Source organism: Pezoporus flaviventris, unplaced genomic scaffold (genome assembly GCF_033815535.1).
Source record: "Pezoporus flaviventris isolate CSIRO_AGI_PZ_B2104156 unplaced genomic scaffold, CSIRO_AGI_Pfla_v1 ptg000036l, whole genome shotgun sequence".
NCBI classification, from domain to species: Eukaryota; Metazoa; Chordata; class Aves; order Psittaciformes; family Psittacidae; genus Pezoporus; species Pezoporus flaviventris.
Genome location: NW_026892584.1, coordinates 8,152,501 through 8,173,964, shown reverse-complemented (window position 1 = coordinate 8,173,964; position 21,464 = coordinate 8,152,501). Strand labels below are relative to the sequence as shown.

General features: G+C 35.6%; 1 protein-coding gene across 15 annotated transcripts in view; it reads left to right on the top strand.

The window, feature by feature from the left end:
• The window catches only part of SOX6 (SRY-box transcription factor 6), a 374,009-nt gene that overhangs the window by 154,802 nt on the left and 197,743 nt on the right, over window positions 1-21,464 (top strand). For all 15 annotated transcript variants that reach the window (XM_061464268.1, XM_061464265.1, XM_061464263.1 and 12 more), the window contains one exon: window positions 4,264-4,474. In XM_061464268.1, the coding sequence (XP_061320252.1) occupies window positions 4,264-4,474 (211 nt within the window). The remainder of the gene's footprint in view (window positions 1-4,263; window positions 4,475-21,464) is intronic.

The window sequence follows — 21,464 nt, the reverse complement described above, 5'->3', positions numbered from 1 at the left end:
ATGTAATTATTCAGACTTGTTTCTGCCACTACCAAAACTATATTGAGCCATTCACAGCCACTGTAAAAGGAGTGGCCATGGGCCACTTGTTGAGACCAAGCAGCCTAGAAAGCTAATGAGACTAAGGACACTGTTGTTGGACCACATATATTCAAAGCAAACTTGGAATTGATTAAAGAAGTTCACTGTCCCTGTAAAATTAAGAGGGGCAAGGATAGACCTAGGAAAGCTTTTATGATATTGCACTGGAAATCTTAATGTTTTCTCATTGGCAAATGAATAGGGGGTTAGGTACAGGTTTTAGGGGTAAGTAAATTTCGTGCATGTTTTCCTGCATGGGCTACCTGTCCCTGGGTGAACCATGCATAGTATGTTACTATTCATGCCTTGCTAATTTTGGACATTAGCAATCCGTCTTTGTGCACTTATTTATTTTTCTCCATTTTGTCCACTTTGTAGTCTAATCCTTGAATTTTAATGGCTATATATAGGTATTAAGTCTGGTATAATAGGGACACTTAGTCAAAACTCTCAGCGTTGTCAGTTGAATGATCTGTAATACAATTTTGTCTATGCTAATGGACTGAGAAGGAAATATATGCATGAAAAATGCCCTTTATTTACCTTGATATGAAGCCCCAATGTTTCAAAGATAGACTGCTTAATAATAAGCAGCTGGAATAGTGGTCAAGACTGAGTTTCTGCCTTTCGGTGCTGGGCAGTAAGATTTTCTGGTTTAGTCATCTCTTCAAGTAAATACCTCTTCAATTTAAACCATTTTTGTATCTGACACAAAGATAAGGCAAAGAGGAAAGCTTAAGATGTAAAATAATCATACATGTTGTTCCTTAAGCAGTCAGATTTATGCCTAATTTTGTGCAATAAGATGTATTCAAATTTTATCGTTTGCCAGTTACTCAGGGATAGTCTGGAAATGCCACCATTGTGGTGGGGAAAAATCCTTGTTCAATATCCTTGTATATTCTGGTATAGGCATAAACAGTTCTACAATTATCCAGTATTAGTGTTTGAGTGGGAGAATACACTTGTAAATCTAGCAAAGGTATGGTGGGATCCTGAGCAATCTGTGCCAGATGGCACTTTGGATCAAACTGAGAAGAAACCCACTATGCAATGTTATCTGTAGTAAGCTATACTTATACCTAAGACACAAGTAAAATATGCTTCAGGTGGACATAATATTTTGATACTGACACCTTATTAATATGTCGATTTCTAATATCTTCTATTTCTTTACTATTGAATTAATCCTTATGTAGTTAAGATTAAAAATATGTAGGGTTTACTGTGACTGAATTTCACCTGTGTTGGATGAAGAAGTATGCTTTGTGTTAAAGCTTTTGTCCATATACTGATTGCTTGCTATTTACCTTATTATGAGATACTTTCTTTTGTTCCTGCCTTATATGGAAATCATTGAAATCAGTAAGATTAGCACATCTTTAAAAATGTACCTCTCAAAGGAACTATCATGTGTTGAAGATATTATTTCAGGTTTAGACTTAAAATGCCATCTTACAGAAGAAATGCATGAATTTTAAACATGAAAATTCAGGAATGTGTCAGTTGTCTAGTGTATTCTGTACCTACTGGATGAATTTAGACATCAGATTGTGTACAAATATGTTAAGTGGACATTAATATCAGTCATATTTTCTTGCCCGTTTTCTTATTATCAGAGAAAGTAATGCTGGCAAAAGTTGACTTGTGTGAAGGATTGTCATTAGTGCTGGTGGATTGCACAGCTGGAGTTTGCAAAATGAAAACGTTTTTGTTGATCTTGGCTAGGCAGTTTACTTGTCTTTACCTCTTCTTCCATGGTCATGGTTTTTTGAAATAGCATGAAAAATACCTTTAATAGCATCCTTTCTTTCCTATTTTCAAATCAAATGTACTGGAGCTTCCTTGTTCTGTGAAAGGTAGCATCATAAGACTTCTCAAGGATAGGATCTATTTCATTACTGAAAAAGAACCAGGTTCTTCTTTTCTGACCATGAATTTTTTTTTTTTTTTTTGTTCTATGGTAAAGCATGGTGGTACTTTTCCATTCTGGATTCCAGATTTTCTAGTGAACATACTGTATGCATTCAAGCAAGGGGATCAGCAAACATCTTGTGAAGATGATATACCTCTTCTCTGAGACAACACTCCATTATCTATGTGAGGTCAATATAGCCAGTTCATATGGTTGGAATAAAAAAGAAAGCTGCCAACGGTAGATACACAGGAGTAGAAATACCTATTCTGAATACATAGCTATAAAATTCCTTCTGTAGCCTTTTCAGTGTTTCATTTCAGCTACATTTTTATTTGCAGATTATTCACAAATTTATCTAGAATCATAGAATGCATGGGAATTGGTTTTGTTTCTTGTAGATAATTGTACATGCAGCTTATGAAGATTTTTCTAGCTGAGTTCTGCTATTATTAGATAAGGTATTTACAGGGGACTGGTCTGCAGTTTTTCCATTTGCCCATTTTATCCCTTGAATGCCTTTCAGTTTGTGCAGTTCTCCTTCTGAATCCTCAGCACTCTTCTTAAATATTTCTGATTTCAGAAAAAGATGGGGCTCAGAAAGTTATCCTTGCTGGGTTTCTCAGAATGACAATTCAGATCATACACTGCAAATATATTAGCTGCTTAGTGACCCCAATACTATAGCTGTAGGGCCAAACAGAACAAAAATATTAGAGATGCCTTTTATTCTTTTATTTTTATTCCATGTTTTAGTTACCCACAAAACTGACAACATAAAATACTCCATTATTTGGACAGATTCTCATTCTTGCAAAAGCTGTCATTCTGCCTCCCTTTCATAAGTGCACATCATTTGCATGGAGTTTAAACTTGTCTTAATTACAGACATTGCAGTTTTTTGAAAAGAAAAAGTCTTCTAAAACGTAAGTGTGGATATACTGCCTAATGGAGGCAGGACTTGGAGAGTCTAAGCTGTAAAGGAATGTTGAGCTGGACCATGTATACATCCAGACAAGTGAGAGGATAGGTTATCAGGAGGAAGAACATTCAGTCATTTCTACTTGCTCAAAAAATTAGCCTTATCTTCTTGTTTCCAGCCTAAACAATAGATGGAGTGTTCCTTCCTAAGAGCATGAAAAAACTCCTGCATTGAGTCTGATGGGTATAATTCATGTACTGTAAGAGGACATTGTTTTCTTGAGAACAAACTCCTTTAGAATTTCTGTTACTCTTGTACTATAGTCTTCAAAGGAGGAAATGCCATGTTTTATAGCATTAATTATTCATTGAGGAAACATATTATAGAAATTCAAGTTTAAAATTTGAAAAATAATAGAAGATGCTTTTAGTGGATAGATTAGAAGATATTGTTGTCCTTTGTGATTTTTGATTCTTTAATGGATACAAATGATTAGAATGAAAAATTCTACAATGTTTGATAGATGAAAAAATTAAGGTGAAGTTTTTGTTCCGTGTCACCTGTCTTTCTGTTTGTGCTTACAAAACCTCTGTCACTTCTAATGTGTTGATAAGGGTGCTGCCAGTGCTGGGATGCAATAGTGTCTTCTAGTTTCCTGTCTTAGTGAATAAATACATTTTCAACATCACTAGCAAATTCTGCCTCCTTCTCCAAGGGTAGTAATATTGTTGTGCTGTGCTGATCAAGCTACTGTGCTTGATGATGATTTGATGCCACCACCTTCTATGTAGTCAACAGCCCTTAGTTACCACACTTGCTCACTGTTAGTGTTGCTCCTTCTGTTATATTGCACAGCTAATCTGTTCAAGAGTGAAGCAAAGATATGTGTCTGATGTTGTCGCTGATAGTTAATGTTTTCTAGCCTATCTTTCTTCAGATCTTGTTTCACTTGGGACATTTCTCAGCACAAGTTTCTTCAGTACGCTACAAATGGGTATATTCAGCTCACAGAGTAGTAGGAATGTTATTGTTTGTGAGGAATGCTATTAATTTGGAGAGTCAGTTTTGATAGAACTGTTAATTCATCTCTTCTTAAATATATTGCCACTATTATTCTTAATGTTTAATTTTAAAGGAAATCTGGTTTATGGCATCAAATAGATATGATGGCATTTCTAGACATACCCTAAACAACTGCCCCCTTTCCCCCCTTTTTTTCTTGGAGGATATACGTAGGCTCATTAGTATGACAAACTAATAAATAATGTTCTTAACTCTTACCTGTTTTATATCCTTCTGGCATAAGAGATAGCCTGTGTTTTCATATCGTATTGTTTCTTTGCAGGAATCAGAGAGTAATAAGTTATGTTCCCTATATTCCTTCCGAAATACCTCTACCTCACCAAACAAGCCCGATGATGGAGGTCGTGACCGCAGTGAGCTAATGACCAGTGTTAATTTTGGAACGCCAGAACGCCGCAAAGGAAGCCTTGCAGATGTGGTGGACACACTGAAGCAGAAGAAACTAGAAGAAATGACCAGGACTGAGCAAGAAGGTTTGTGCTGGATAAGGCCAATACAGTTTGCCCACCCCCAAACCCTACAATTTTTATGGCATAAATAATGTGTTTGGTATCATGAGCCAGAAAATTGCATAATTGGCAAAGGCTAGGACAAAGTTATTCACAGAGTACCATGGCAGTGGTAGTTTGAGGTCCATTAGGGATTTTAGACAAATATGCCAGTTTTTTAAAACTTTCTAAATCGTGTTGGTTGTGTGCAAGTCAAAGCAATAATGTTGGTTTAGGTGAAAACTAAACTCTTGAAAGGTTATGATGAACTCTTAACTGGTTGTAAAATTGTGAGAGATATTCTTCAGTGCTGTTTGTTCTTTCAAAAGATGAATGTTTATTTTAAACAATAGGAATGAATATAACACGAGCTGGTTAGTTTTGCCTTAGAAATTCTCATCGTTCATCACCTTAATGACCCAACATCTGTGGCTAGGACAATGGGAAACACTTTCATTGTAAAAAGTACCTAGTTCTGACCTACATATGTTAAAAGAGATAAAAATGAGGACAAATCTTTGAGCTCTAAGGCAATTTATGTTTTCAGTCCTTATTCAGATATTTTCATCAACTTTGTTAAGATTTTAGTCTTGATAGGAACTAAACAGAGTTGCAGAACAAGTTTATCAGTATATATGTGCACAAGGTTAAGGTCCACCATAAAAATCTCTCCCCATGTCAAGTAGAATGAAGTCTTGTTGCTTTTGAAGCAACACCTTCTAGTCTGTGAGCTCATACATGAGTTTGTACCAGGGAAGATGTGAAAGCAGGAGGCTCTGAAATATATAAACACGTGTGGAGGCATCTGTGTGGATTCTCTCAGTTATTTTACCAGTATTATTTTGTGGCATTAAAAATAACCCAGGAAGTATATTTGTATCATAGTAGAACTGTAACACAGTAGAGCTTTGTGATTACTTCTTTCTTTGAAATATGGATGAGTGCAGAATGATTTTACCTCCTCAATTTCATGGTACAGTAACAGTCCACTTCAAGCGGTGCACTTTAGGATCCCTTGGCTCCGTGTAGCAATGTAGCCAAGGGATGAATTTCAGCTAAAATTGATGCTGATACAATAATATTCTTAAATATGTGATAAAATCATGTAGGGATGGAAGCAGGCTTTCAGATTTCTTGGCATAATTGTTAAATGCCAGCACATAGATAAATGTGTTCTATAGGTGTCCTTTCTGAAGCTGGTGAAACATCTCTAAAGAGAGAATGTCCCAGATTCTTTGCTACCATCTGTCTGTTTTCAGCTGTAAAGATCACTCTTTTAAAGATTGCTTTCTTAGATTTGGTGGTTAGACTAGGAAAACTATTTTAAATGTTACTTTGGCAAAGCTGATTTTTACAGTCAGTAACAGTCGTTTGACACTCCATGCTAATCAAAGGTCTTGGCTCATACTTTGCTGCGGGTAAAACTTAAACAGGGGAAGTTTAGGTTGGATATAAGAAGGAAATTCTTTCCTGTTAGGCACTGGAATAGGTTGTCCAGGGAGGTTGTGAATGCTCCATCCCTGGCAGTGTTCAAGGCCAGGTTGGACGAGGCCTTGGGTGATATGGTTTAGTGTGAGGTGTCCCTGCCCACGGCAGGGGGGTTGGAACTAGATGATCTTAAGGTCCTTTCCAGCCCTAACGGTTCTATGATTCTATGATTCTGTGATTATAGTGACACGACAGCTAAGACTTCTCCAGGAGTATACTGAATGGTGTGCTAATAGAAATGTGCATCAGAAAGTTTAAACATTGTGTCTTATTGCAAGCATTCAGGTGTTTCATAGATTATGTTCTGAATTGAATTATTATATTTATGAATTCTCAGTATTTTCTTCACTTCCTCTGTATTAGTATACACTGTTTGATTTAAGAGAGGTATGTGCCCAGCAGAGAGATCCCTCTCACTGCATCTGAGCCTTCCATGCTATGTGTTCTCACCAGGTGTGTAATAGAGGTAATTTCTGATCTATAAAATAATCTTGCCTTTTATGGTCTGTATTATAGTAGAAAAGTATTCTAAAGTCTACCTGTAAGTTCAAAGGTAATTGACTGTAGCTTCATGTTAAGTTCTTTTCAATTCATCCAGTATTTTCTGTAGGAAGAAAGGTCACTTCCATTTACAGAATCTAATTAGTGAACATCTGACTGGTATCATATAAACCAGCACAGAAAAATCATTAATAGAAAGATTGCAAATTCTTAAAGATGTTACACTTAGGAACTTCAGTGGTTTTAAACTTATGTATAGACTAGGAATACCAAAAATCTTATGACAGATTTGAACACCTATATCAGTATTCAGAGGTTTCTCTAAATTAAAAGGAAGTGAACTCTCCAGACTGGTTTGATTGGGTTAAAATAACATTTTTAAAATAATCACTATTTTAAGGCTTTGATTTTTGTTGTGACTGTGGGTACTGCAACTGCAACAGTGCAGAATCAGTTGGAGAAATGAGGTCTGAGATTATGCAAATGTTTTGCCATTTTATAGTCTCTTTTAAACAGCCTAATACAGGTTATTTTATACAAGGAAGCTCCATGACCATCAATGTATCTGTGGGGACTGGGCTAACATACAGTCATATGTCAAGTTAAGTGTAGAGTTAGAAGTGGAATAAAGAACCCAAGAATTCCAGTCATCTGCTCTAATACCCATGCAAGTACAGCAAGACTTTTTCAGTGTTATTATATAGTAAATTTCTAGTCCATCTATAGATTTGAGTAATACAAGTTGCTGATGTGAAATACTTAAATATTTTGGGTATACCTTCAGATATTAAGTGTCATGCTTCTGTATAGTAGTTGTGGTCTTTATTGTACCTCATAACATTGGAAATGAAATATATACTGAAAAGACTTTATCATGTCTAAATAAATGTATTTAATCAGAGTCCTTTGGCTTCTGAAAATAAGTTCTCTAATGAGAATTTCAACTCGGCAGCTGTGACTGAGGAGGTCAACAGGCATTGCCTAAGAGAATATGGCCCAGCTGGTTAAATCTGGTTGTTGTAGTGATTTAAATGGTCAAGTGCTGCCTGTAATCCAGGACCGTCTGTTTGTAAAGGAAAGAGTGAGTGTTTCAGCATAATGTACAGCTGTTTTAATCTCTCTTTAATAATAGTGCTTCAGCCAGTGTCATGTCTTGTGTATAATACCGGGCACATGAGCACCTCACACAGGACTGAATATACCTTAGGTATGTTTTTATCATTATTTGTACTTTGAACAAAGATTATCAAATCAAAGAATAAACAACATTATTTTACTTCATAGTCCAGTATTTGCATACTTCGTACAATAAGGCATTCCAGTGTCTTAATTTGTAGTGATTTGAAAATGAGAAATTTGATGAGAAAATTGTTACTTGGAGAAAAAAAAAGAAAAAAGAAAAAAGAATGCTACAAATATTTAGAGTTAATATGAGTATGTGAAGACTTTGCTGACGTGTTCTCGCAAGACAGAAGAGGTCAAAAATGAACAGGTGTCTAATTTAATCAACAACGCTAGACTCTAGGGCATCTTGGATAACTTCAATATATTCATCTTAGGTTTTTTTAGGAGCAGGATTGTTTTGGGGTGGTTTTTTTTTTTTTCCCTTTTTTTTTTCCTTTGGAAATATATTTCTGTTCATTCAACTATTAAATCTCTTTATAGTTCAAATGAAGAGTTTATGTTAGATAGAATGGTCAGACTGATTCTTTCCCCTTCTATCCCCCTTCAGTAAAAGACCCTTCTTTCTGAATATTGCTTATATTACTTTTTTGAGACAGATTTACATGGCCTGGGCTGACTGAATTCTAGGCTGAGAATTGGCTTCCAGACAAATATCCTACTGTACTTCATCATAAACCTCTATAAGCAATAATTAGTAGCATACATCTTGTCTGTAGCTAGGAGAGCAGATTTCCCCCTTTCAGATCTGGAATGCTGGGTTGGCAGGTCAGCTGGCACTTCTGAGCTGGAAACTGGGCATGTCATTTCTGCTGAGTGCTAAGCCCTCATTACTCAGGGCCTGGATTCCTAATTCACTTTTGACCTTGATTCTGAGCAGTGTATACAGTATCATTTTTCAGCCAAGCTCAGTTCGCAATTCTAGCACAAGCTTTTTATAAACTGCTTCCCATTCTTGTTTCCTCCTTGAAGACCATAGTTGAACATTGAGCAATCAAAGATTTTTAAGTATGCATTTTGGAATAATGAACATCTATGTAAAAAGTAGTATATTCAGGGATTTCCACCTATTCTCTGTCATTTGCACCTGTTAGTACCTTCTCTCTATGGATGGATATATGTAACTCATAGGGATACATAATACGTCTGAAGATATCTAAATCAAAAATTCAGAATTCACATGTATTATTCATTTGATATGCAATAGAAAAATCTTACTACAGTAGTCAGTAGTGGTGGATTTTCTGATTTTGAGTTTTGTTATTTTTTCTTCCAGCTTCATTAGTTAATAATTATTGAAGGCTTTCTTTTATATTGACTTAAAATAGATTAACTCTTCCCTTATAACATTTTCTATCATGCCAGTAAAAACCCAGGATAACAACCTTTGAGGTCAATACATTTCAGAAGTCCTCTTTTTTGGATCAGGTCTTGAACTACTGAACCTCTCGATGATTATTTTTGAATGTTTTTCAAAGGTTTTAGCGAGTTTAATTCAAGTTACCTATCTTGTGGTATGCTCTATACCCACAGTTTCCACTGGTGAAAGTAATCCCTGGTTGTCCTAATACACCTTGCATTTATAGACCCCTGTTCTTTATTCTACAGTTTTCTTAATGGCTGCAGATATTTTGTTCTGTTTCAAGGCATTAAAAATGTTACTGGGATTTGCTTTTAGGATAATCCCAACTAATTGTTAAAAATTAATTAACACCACTGTTTTATTTTTGTGACACCTATGGAATTCATAAAAGGTAACTGGTTCCTCTCAGCTAGAAACAAGCCCTTTGAATGTGAAAAAAACCCACCTTCTTCAAAATCTGTTCAACATCTTTGAAAAACCTTGCTGTATCTGCTAGGTGCTGTCCTCATCATGTTTCCTTTTTCTTCTTCTTAAAAATCATTTCTGGTAGGCAAATTCAGAATCCACTATGTATATAGCTAATTTAATACAAATCTTTTACTTGCTTTTAGTTAGAAGCAAGAAATTCTTCTGCTAAGCTCCAGATACACTTCCAAAATGAAAACACAAAAGCCCGAAAGTCCACACAATAAATGGATGTCTCAGATCAAGTTAGAGGAGATATATGAGGCGCATTTTCCTAAACCACTGTTTTGTTGAATGTCTTACCTTTTTCATAATTAGATGCAACTCTCTCCCTCTTTTTTTTTTTTCATCCAACGATCTTGATAAATCACGTTGGCCACTCCTTTTTCTTGCAATTTGTGCTGATGGTTCAGAAAAATATATTCTTCTATTTACAGAAATTTTATGTATCATTTCAAAGAATTCATTTGTTGTAGTGTATTGTGAATTCCTATGTCTTAATGTGTTAGAGTAACTTAGGAATTTTTAGGAATATTAGCACAAAGAGACTGGTTTCTAGGGTTATTTTCCTGGTAACTCAAAGAATGTACAGCCTAGTTTCTTTCTATCTGAGGTATTTGATTTTTCCTCCAAAAATTAATTCTTGTTTGAAGCAGAAATAACTTTAATGAACTTATTTTAATGGCATTTAGAGTGCAACGTATGTTCAGGTAATTTTTTTTCTATAAAGGCAAGCCCAGCCTGTGTTACCATACTCTGTCTGGTCATTAATATTTTGTCTCATATTTTTACTTATCCTTCTAGGTATATGGAAATTTATGGATTTTTTTACTATTTTCTGCCTTTATTTTTAAGTCTTTTGAAGTACTGTTTTGCGAATAAATGCTTTCTCACAGTTTTTATTTAAGAAACTGTCACATGTTGTCCTCTTTCCACCTTATCTTTGCATTTATTATCTGGCTGTCTACACTACAGTCTTGCCCAGTGTTGTAGCATTTGAGCATCTAGTAATTACTGACAGGTTCCGTTCGGATTACAGGATAGTAATTCTTCAGCATTTTTTCAGTACGCTTCATGTTACATTTGAAAATTTTTCCTTTTGTTTTCTTTGTTCTGAAATTTGTTCATTGCACAGAACTGGGGAACAGTACAATCTTTTTACATAGGTATCATGCAGAATGCGATTTATATGACTAAATCAATAGATTATGGAGACTATCTTTTTTGCTAAAAGGTTTTAATGTGCCTTCAGTTCTTAGCTCTAATTCAGGATTATCAACAAGACTGTGGCGAGTGTGATGGTTGCATTTTTCATAATAGGATCTCCTGGAACTTGAAAAGCCACGAGGACCTGTTGGGAGAAAATACACTTTCATTACTCTTGGGCAGTTACCTAGATATAGGATAAGTGACATGTTACTGAGCTTATGCTTTTCTGGAGGTTCAGTTTCCCAGCGCAGTTTTTTTTTTGTGTGTTGAAACTTTGTACCTCTGTACATCTACAGAACTGTTGATTTTGCTAATAGGCAGAGTTGATCATCGCTCAAATCTAGGGGCTCAGAGAGTATGAAATTCAGGTCTCAGTTCTGAAGACTGGGACATCGCTTCTAGCTGTGATAACTCTTTAAGGTATTTTTTTGGTAGAGGTTTACTTTCATCATTTTGAAATGCTCACATTACATTGAGGACATGGCTTTATTCAGCCCTGAATATTTGAGATGAATGAAAATCCTTTTTATTAGAACAAATGGGCTTTGAGCCTTTCCTCATTGTCTCTGAACTTGAGCTGTAGGCAGGGACAGATTAAACTGAAACAGGCAGATATCTTCACCAGCTGAACATTCCAACCAGTTCCTCTCCAGTAAGTGTGTTTTCCAATGTCTTACCATCAGGGGTCACCTCATCTTTTTTTTAATCACAGTGTACCTCTCAGTTTTGACATTGTCTATTGCTGGATACAATTTAATTTCGATTGTGTGATAAATTGTCTCCATGCTTCCATTTTATATAATTTTTTGCACTATGCTCCTTTACATTTTTGTCTCCTTTTTTAGAAAGTCTAAGGTATACAGATTTATATATATATAAAGATTTTTAGAGGTATAGGATCTTCTATCTTTACACTATTTGTGTCATTAGTATTACGAAAGCATTATTTAAAACGCACAGCTACAAAGCCAGCTTTTTCTTTAGGTTAGTAAGAAAGGCAAGTTCAGTACGATTGGGTACAACTGACATTAGTCTCTGTGGTGAAGAATTTAAGTGACTAAATAGCTGTAAAAATATGGAGAGTTGCTTCAGTTGCATGATCTTGGTAGAAGAAAGATAAATTTAAACTTCATTGCTTTCTGATGTACTGTGACACAAACAACGTTATGATTAGATCATGCTTTAAAATGGGAATTGAAATACATTTTGTAGTCATCAGTTTTATAGTAGGAACTAAACTTCATTACTTCCCCTCCTAAAATTGCTAATTTAAATACAAAGATATGAGGGAAAGATAGGGCTTGAATGTGGTCGACCTTGTATGCCGTTGTATTTTCCAAGTCCGGTAGGGTCTTGGAAATGACCTCAGATTTCTTTGGTGATGAACTTTAGTTTTAGTTGGTCTTATTTGCTTTGCCGTTCCTGCTGTTTTGCAATAGGGCCTAAAAGTGCTTTAAGTGCTCGTGACTGTGGTAATGAATGAAAATATCTTTCTAGCACTGAGAGTATTGCATTAGACTGAATAGTCACCTTACTTGTAAAGGTGACTATTAGAGAGGGGCAGCTCTAAGTAAGGATAACGATTTGTGTCCAGCACTTATTTACTGAAAATTGTAAATGTATTATTTATTGAGAGCTCTCCAGACAGTGCTTGTCAAAATAAAAATGTCAACTCTAAGCAAAATGTTATAATACATAATAAAAATGCTAGGTGCGCACTTTAGATATCCAGCTAATTAGATCTGCTTTTCTTAAAGAAATGACAGTAAAAATGTTCAGCAGCATGTACATTTTAAATGCTGATATATTCCTTATTTTCCTATACAGTATTTGGTTTAGGTACCTTATAATTACTTAAAAATATTTTTGACAACTTTATTTGGTTGCCACAAGAGATACTGAGGCATTTGCTATCTGGCTGCATGAGGCAGCTACGTGCTTAGGCTGTCTAGTTCATCTAATGGAGAGAGCAGATATTCTCACCTCTATGTTTTAGTCTGAAACTAAGATGCCACTTCTTTCATAAGGGAAACCTGCCTCCAGTGGAAACAACAAACAATTAAGATTATTTCTCAGCCATGCTAATCAACCCCAAATAAAGGTTATGTTAAGGAAACTAAATCTACTGTATGTCAGTGTTACTATTTTTGTGTATTCTTAAGAATTTTGTGAATTAGTAACAATTAGAGGAAAAAAAGGAGTTCATTTTTTCCATTTAAAATACTATTTATTTAGGTACTTTTTAGGCATTATTTTCTTCCCCGAAATTTGTAAGGGGAAGAATTTGAGCTTAAAAAATTTAGCAGTCTTCTGCAGTGTTTTATAATATGAGGAGGGAAATTGGATTTTGAATTTATCCTTATTATAAAGAATTGCTCAGTTCACAGCATCATAAAATCTAGGGTGTTATCATTAAAATCAGCTGTTTTCTTTCAAGTGTATCAGCCAATATGTGACAGAGTTTTACTGTGTTTATTTCAGTGGCAATCTACCTGTGTTCTCCTGTACTTAGTTTGCTGGTGGTTTCATAAGGGCAGAGAATCAGAGAGTGGCTTAGATGGGAAAGCGCCACTTGAGATGGCCTGCCCCAGGGCAGCATTGCCTAGAACAGATTGTTCAGGGCTCTGTCCTGTTAATTTTTTAGCATCTCCAAGGATGGAAGTTCTACAACCTGTTCAGTGTTTGGTCATCCTTACAAAAAGAAGGGTTTGTCTTCTGTTTCAAGGGAATTTTCTGTGTTTCCATTTGTGCCCTTTGCCTCTGAGCCTCTTGCTGGGGCCACTGAGAAGAGTGTGGGTCTGCCTTCTTTCCTCCCGCCATCAGATATTTATGTATTATCCCCTGGAACCTGTCTTTTCGAGACTAGATGCTCAAGGCTTTCTCAGCCCCTCTTCGTATGAGAGGTGCTCCAATCATTTGTTTTTCTTGTGGTCCATTGCTGGACTCTCTCCATATGCCCATGTCTTTTTTGTACTGAAGAGTCTAGAACTAGACACAACATCCTCGCTGTGGTCTCAAATATGGTTCATTTTAAGGCCCCTAGTTCTGCACTTTAGGCCTTACCTGGTACCTTTAAAGGCAAGAGGGGCTTTATCATGAACATCAATGGCAGTATGCTCAAGCCCTGTCTGAGTCCTGTTCATCTGTATAATTTGAATTTTTACCCCTAAATGTGTGCTCTCACTTAGTTGACGAGCACAAAGGGAAAACCAGGAACAAAACTCAATTCAGTGTTCTAAACTACATTTTTCTGTTCTTCGTAAGTGTCTTTTGGATTGTGATGAACCCTTCTAATTCCCATTAGTAGCCAGGCTTTTTCTATTCACTAATTGGCATGTTGATCTCCAAAATGAAGCATGAGTTAGTAGCTGGTTATGTATCAAAATCCTTCATTTTCAGTATTACTGTAATAATATAAAAAAGTCATGGAGTTTCTGTAGAGTTCAGATTGTGATATTCATGGAAAAAAGAGTTCAATAGCCCTTGTTATATGTAGTCGTGAGGGCAAGTACTGTTTAAACATCTGCACAGCTCCTGTTAGCATTGCTTCATCATGACTAGCAGCACCCATTCTGTTGCAGTCTTGGACTGTTTTTTAACATGGGTTGACAATCAGCAAAGCTGTGCCAAAATGTCTTGTTCTACAGCCTAGAATTTTGGAATGTATCTAATAGCTGTTTTCTTATATTAATCATAATATATTTTTAGTTTTACTTACATAGGTGCCCAGAGTTCCCGGGCACAGTGCCCTATGCATGAATGTCTGTTTATTTTCATCTTCCTTTTTGTTAACTGTTTTACTTAATGCTTTACATAATCATTTGCCATATTTTGACATGAAGCTGTAATGCACTGCTGCCTGCTCACATTTCTTGGAGAACTTGATGTGACATCACCTTCTACAGTGAATCATGATCTTCACTGAACCTAAAAAACACCATCTTGAATACTCTTCTGTCTTTTATTTGTTTGAAAATGTTGAAGCAAGCAGGCTCTTTCACCCATCTGGAGGAACTCTGAACACTCCAGTTTGCAGAGCCTGCAGTGGCACCAGAAACATTGAGAGCTCTGTAGTAAATTTCTTGTTAGTCTAACTGCCTTTAGACTGAATTCTGTTTGCATTTATAGCTGTGCTAGATGTGTGAAGGCATATGCATAAGGACAGGATTTGGTTCTTTCTACTCTCTCTTCACATTTACCTGCATTTTCAATATTTAAAACAGTTATAAAGCTCTGATTCTCAGTGTAGGTCTTAACAGTTCTTATCATATCTTAAATATGTAGCAAGCAGATTACTTTTAAATATTTACAGTGAAACAAAAACTAACACATCAGGCAGAGGTTTGTTAAAATGTCAGAAGAACTTGCTGTAGTGAAAACTAAATATTGAACCAAATTTATTCCTGAGGTGACTCTATTAACTTCAGTGGAATTACTGAAGGAATAGTTCTGGAAAAATATCTGTCTAGATATTGTGTCATAGTTTAAACACTTTTACAGAACTTTAAATACCCCAGAAGTAATTTAATGGACCTAGCATGAACATGCATCACAAAGTAAAATCAGCTTCCTTCAGTTTTGTTTCCTCTGTGGAGTGTTTGTGTTTTTAGCTGTTTAAATGCAGTGTGACAGCATTATTAATAGGTTTTGTTTTATCCGCAGCTATACTTGTAATTAAAAATGTAGTTGGAGCTTTGGCTCCTCCAAGTTTCAGCGTCTGTTGTTTCTGTGATATAATGACTAGACAACGTATCATATCTGTTGCCTTTCTATGTCTGCATATCAGATAACACAACAGACAGTGGCCAGACATGTAACCTCAAAAATCAAACCAATTTGTTAATGAATTAGCAAGGCAACGTAATAAGCAGCTCTATTCAGTCATTTTCCTCAGCTTTCAGTTATTCCTCAGAGCAAGAGTTGCTAGTGCTGTAGCAGCAAATTATTTGATGACAATCAAATTGGCTGATGAGAAGATAAGCAAAAAGCCCCAGTCTAATTAGAAAACACTGTATATTAGGTGGCAAAATGTGGGTAATACTTTATCCTTTATTGTAAAATTTCAGTTTGCAACTTTTGGTAGTTAATGAATTTTCTGTTCCCCCTCCCCCTCTCCTCACGCAAAATAATTAAAAAAAAAGGCCAAAAAGAGACTACGGGATTTGAAACACAGTGGCCCTGAAGTGATGGGAAAATGGCCAAGGTGTCACAGCTAATTTTTGACCCTGCTTTATGAGTTCTGCTGTTCCTTATTCCCCTTGTCAGTCTGTGAGTCCCTGAGGCTGGACAAACTGGCCTAACATCACTCAACTCCAGTTTTATATCCTCTTTTAATAATGTTGAGTCTATTCTGTCCAACTTTGATTCAGACAACCTGCTTGTCTCAAAAAAGTGATATATTTAATCAGTGGCTCTGTCTCCAGCATAGCTCCCACTGCGTGCGACTAGAGCCAAAGAGTAGTGCAGTGGCCTGTCACTTCTGTTTGAATAGGTAATGTGGAGCCGTTCAGCCGAAGAGACAGGAGCTGGAACTGCTTGTTAGGACACATGATCAAAAGCCACTCTCTGCTTTCTGCCAATCAAGCCTCATGTCGCCTTGTGGGGCAAACATTAAATAGATTTTTCTGCTGTACACTGTGGGCACTTTGCCAGTTTGACATGTGAACTGTTACAAAAGATACCAGAGTTTCCACTGCTTGCTGACTGCTTTTAAATATTACCAAGCCCTTGCTGTCCAAAGTAGAATGTTTTAAATAATGGATTATGATAAATTTCCACTACTGTTCGGCAGTCTCCTTCCTGCTCCCAACAGTTCAACGCTATTTTTAAAAACAAAACTAAGCTGGTTTCAGAAAACAAGCAAGCAAATAAAAAACTGTTGAACAACCTCATTACACATAGATTTGAACATAATTTTTGTCTGAGAATTACTGTGAGTTGTCACTTTCACTGGTGTGACTTTGAATATTGCTTCTATTTTTTTTGTCTTTTTACATTATTTAATTAGATTTCCCTAGGTGAGATCATAGCACTGTTTTATTAGTATGTTTATGTGGAGGGATATTAAAATTGGCTTGGTTTGTAAATTAGGTTGAATTTATTTATTCTGTTTATTGGCTGTTGGTGCAGATAGAAATGTCTTAAAATGGCTCAGTAGTTGGGTTTAGTTATATTTTCCCTTGTTTTTTCTTCTTTGTCTATTACCCTTCATAACCACCTCAGCTCTTGTGCCCATGGCAACAACACTCAGTGGTGGAGGCTAACAAAGATGCCATTTAAGCTTTGCCTAAGTAATGAATATTCTTTTGTAACTTCCAGGGCCACTGAATTTATGTCATTTTTCAGATTTCCCCAATACTTATATAACTGCTTTTATTAATGTACTTGTGGTCATGATGATACCCAGATATTTGCTCCCTTGGGCTTGCTTTTCCTGATATAATTTCTTTTCTTTCTTTTTTTCGAGTAAAACTTTTTTACCAAAAACATACCATGGCAATCCAGTGGAACTCATTTAAACAGTGAGCTACACATAAACAGCTGCTCCTTCAATAAGCCATTCTTTATAATACCCTTATTACCTTCTAGTGTCTCAAATTCTGATTAGTCAACAGTGATGATTACTGTATGGCATTCCACTGCCCATCTTCCTTCTGCTCAGCTGCTCATGTCTTAGCTGTTATGTGATTACAACACAACTTGTGCATTGTTTCTCCAAGTTGTTCTTCATATTGTATATCTTAAAAAAAACAACCAAACCCTCTTAGGAGATGGGAAAATTTATTTTGAGTCACTGTGAATTCCCTGAAACTCTGTGAATTATTTTTGTAAAACTGTGACCTTCACAGTCTGTGTGCTCTGTAACTTGCTGGTAGGATGAGTAAGTTCTTTAGATTTACAAGAGTAATCTATAAATAAATTCCAGTTAAAAGAACTTTAGAAAAATGATGGTTAGGTATTGTGAAATTTGTGATATGACAGAGTAGGAGAGAACAAAGACTGTGTTTTAAAGAAAAACAAAAGCCAAAATCCACACAGAGTTTTGGCCTAGCTTTGCTTTCACAAAAATTGGTGGGTTCAAAAGTCAGTAAGAGCAGAGCTATGTCATAAGAAAGCAGTTTGGAGAGTTTACCCCAGTAATACATGCTGAGTTTCAGAAAGGTGTGTGGCAGTAGAAGGAATGCACAGATTGAAAATGGAAAGAGGAGGAATTATGTCACCAGTGCTCTGGATCTCTGATTTTTGGTCAAAGCAGCAAAGGGAGATTTGTTAAGGACATAACAAGTTTGTCAGCTGGTTTATAATGTGAGGAGAACACCCTTGCTGTGGCTCCATAATCCCTCGCAGCTTCTTTTGGTGCAGCCCCTTAGAGTCAAGTCCTGGTGAGTATGAAATGCTGACACACTCAAAATGCAACCCCATTAAAGGCCTTAAATCTGTCATTGTGCTCTGGAGCCTGTTCTGAAAATAGCAAAGCTCTTTTTGTAAATTAAAATCGGTGTAAATGGGAACAGATGTTGACATGCTTTACTTTATCTGCAGGGATCCCTGTTACGAGGGAGCGGATCAGTGAGGTTAGGTGGTAGGAATTACTGCGAAAGTGCAAAGGAGAGGATAGTCTAATATAGACATTGTCTTTGGTTTTATGTGGAGCTGTAATAATATCCAGTGGTTACTTGTAGTTGCTGGTAAGTCCCTATACAAGGAAAGATGACCGTGTAATACCTTTAATTCCCGTTAGAATGCTGTCCCTTTTTATATCTGTTTACACAGATAAAGGGGAGGGATGCTCACCCTGTTTTTCAGAGTGCCATACTCAGCCAGATCTTGATTCTAATTGGTTCTGAGTGACCTCAATTCCCATTTACTTCTGTGTTACCTGAGCTTACTCAGAACCTCATGGAAGGTGCTTATCATACCCTAGGCTCAACCTACGAAAAATCTGTATTCAAGCTGACACTGGGTAGCATTTTTGGTATTTCAGCATTATGTCTTAAGATTCTGGGTGAACTCTCACATTGCATCAGAGTCATCATCAACTTTTAATAGTTTTTGAAATAAAAAGTAGTTCTATTCTGAAATGTGCAATTTATTAAATAGCTTTACTAGTCAATCTAAATAAATTCTTGGTGGAGTTTTTTCCTGATTAAAGAAAAATATATCAAAGGATGAATTTATTTATAAGAACTGTAATAGTTTCCCTCAATTCCTTTTATATTTTAGATTACCTTATAATTTTCTAAATCTGCATGAACAATAATGATCAATTTTGTCAGTATTATTCACACCTTTTATTAATTTAGCATAGATGAATAAATGTGAATGTTGTGAAGAGTTGATTTGGAATAGATTTTAAATCTGACAGTTAGATTACAGGGTACCTAAGAAAAAATGGCTCTTTCACTAGGTACCTAGTAATTTAATTCTTGTTTGAAATTATTATAATTTATTACAGTGTGTGGGTCCTAATGAATGTCTACTATTAAATGAAAAGGAGAAATTGAAAATATGAAATTCTTTTAACTTGTATCTTAAAAATCCTCTTAAACAATCCAGTAGATATTAATAAGCGATGCACTTTTCTTTCCCTTTTATGTGAGTGCAAACAAAAACATTTTTCCCAGTGCCTAATGATATTAGATGAGTGCTGCTGGAAATTTTTACTTAGAATCAAGACTATCTTAAAATAGAATGGAATAATTTTATGTGATGAAAAATACCTAAAAATTGCTATCTTGATTAGACATTTAGACCTGAACATACAAGTCTTTCTTCAAGGAAAGCTCAAAATTATTCTCTAGAAGTTTTACCGTTGTTAGAAATACAGAATTTAAAACTTCTCAGCACTTTTGCTGCTCAGGGAGTCAGTCACCAGGGCATGAGAATTTAATAGCCATTATACTTCTACTGTCATTGTATGAAAAAAATTTCCATTTTCCTCACTGACTTTGTTTTGAAAAATGGGTAGGAGAACTTGGTGAAAATGGGCAGGTATTTCCTAATAAATGGAAAGTAGGTAGGTATTTCCAAATATATGTGAACAATATGCTATAGTGGCATTTTCAGTAAGTGATGGAACACAAATTGTGGAATACCTTTGTGAACTGGATGCACACACGTTAAGATATTCTTAGATACAGACTGTTGTCAGTTCATACTACTGTGCCTCACATAAAATTTGGCCATTAATGGAGCTATACCAGGATAAAATCTGTTTAAAGAATAGAAGGCCTCTCGTTTTGTCTGTAATATACCACGGTATCCAAAATTATGAGAGCATTATAGAAGCATCTATTAAATAAAAAAAGCTTAGAGGTTTTGTTTGTAATTACACTGTTTACAAGTCAGTAACCATTGTGGCCACTGACATTCACTGGTTTCAAACTGGCTCAAGTTTCTCATTAGTACTGTTGGGGTTTTTATTTATTTATTTATTTATTTAGCTCTTCTACATCTCTTCATGTAGAGGATTCCCATTATTAAAATATGTACCAGGACCTTTCTACAAGTCAGCAAAATGTATTTCTAAGCTGAACAAGTCACTAGGTTTCCCTGCCATTTCTGAATTATTTTTTTTACTTGGAAATCAATACAGTTACCCTTCTTGGTGAAGTCAGCTTAGTATGAGTAGAAAAATATTACCTCTGTTTACCTGTTGCTGTCTTGCAGCTGACGGAGTACCAATTGAATATTCCATTTTAAGGTATGAAGGTAGCATTGTGTGCTTGCACCCTTTGAGGTGCGTGTGTCTTTTTTCTTGGGTAAGAGTGTGGACGATATTCTACTGCATGTTTCCTGATGTGATGCCAAAGAGGAAAAGAAAAGAAAAGAAAGAAAAGAAAGAAGAAAGAAAAAACAAAAGGAGAAAAGTCTGTTTCGGGCTGAGGGTGTGATTTGTCACTGCAATAATTTTAGCATTTTCATCAAATAGCTGTGTCTGAGTTCAAGTGAACGTAACTAAAGCCAGTATTTTAAAAAGTAACCTGAATTTGGGACTTTTTTTTTTAATATATTCCCTATCTAAAATGAAAGACACCCAAAATCACCATATTTGAGAATGACATTATAAGCACAGAACAAAACTGGTTAAATTAACCCTTGTGGTCTTTCTCACTGTACACAACTGTGGAGTAGAATCTGATCATGTATGAACTCTGCTACCTAACTGATAGGATCTGTTTCAAGCTACTAGTAGGAAAATGGAGACTGGAAAGAACTTGTTCTTTTCAAACTTCTAAAAATACTTGGGCCTTTCTCATGACTTAGGAATTTTTATATGTTTACTGTTCTTCACTATAACCAATTCCAACAACTGCCCTGTTACAGTAAAAACATAGAAGCATGTTTAAACATGAATAGAAATGTCCTTAAAACACAACATTTCAAAATATAAATATGAATTAACACTAATGTCAGTTTTTTTTTCCCTCTCCAACATTCTTAGCCATATTCTAGCTATGCATGCTGCTTATTAAAATTTATTTTTAGTTATATATGTTAGTACTATGCAAGGAAATTATTTTTTAAACTTGTGTTTATTTTATGTAATTTCATATTATTTAAACCTTGAATGTGGAAATCTGAATGAGATGAGATTAAAAGGTTTAAATAGCTTTAAAATTATATTACCATTAGTGCAATCTGTCCTTTTTAATACTAATCTGCTTTTTTAGTTGAGATTGTGTTATAAAAAAAACACCCAGAGTGGGTTAAAATAGTCCAAAATATTTACACTGTGAAGCTTGTTTGTTCATTTCTTAATCAGTC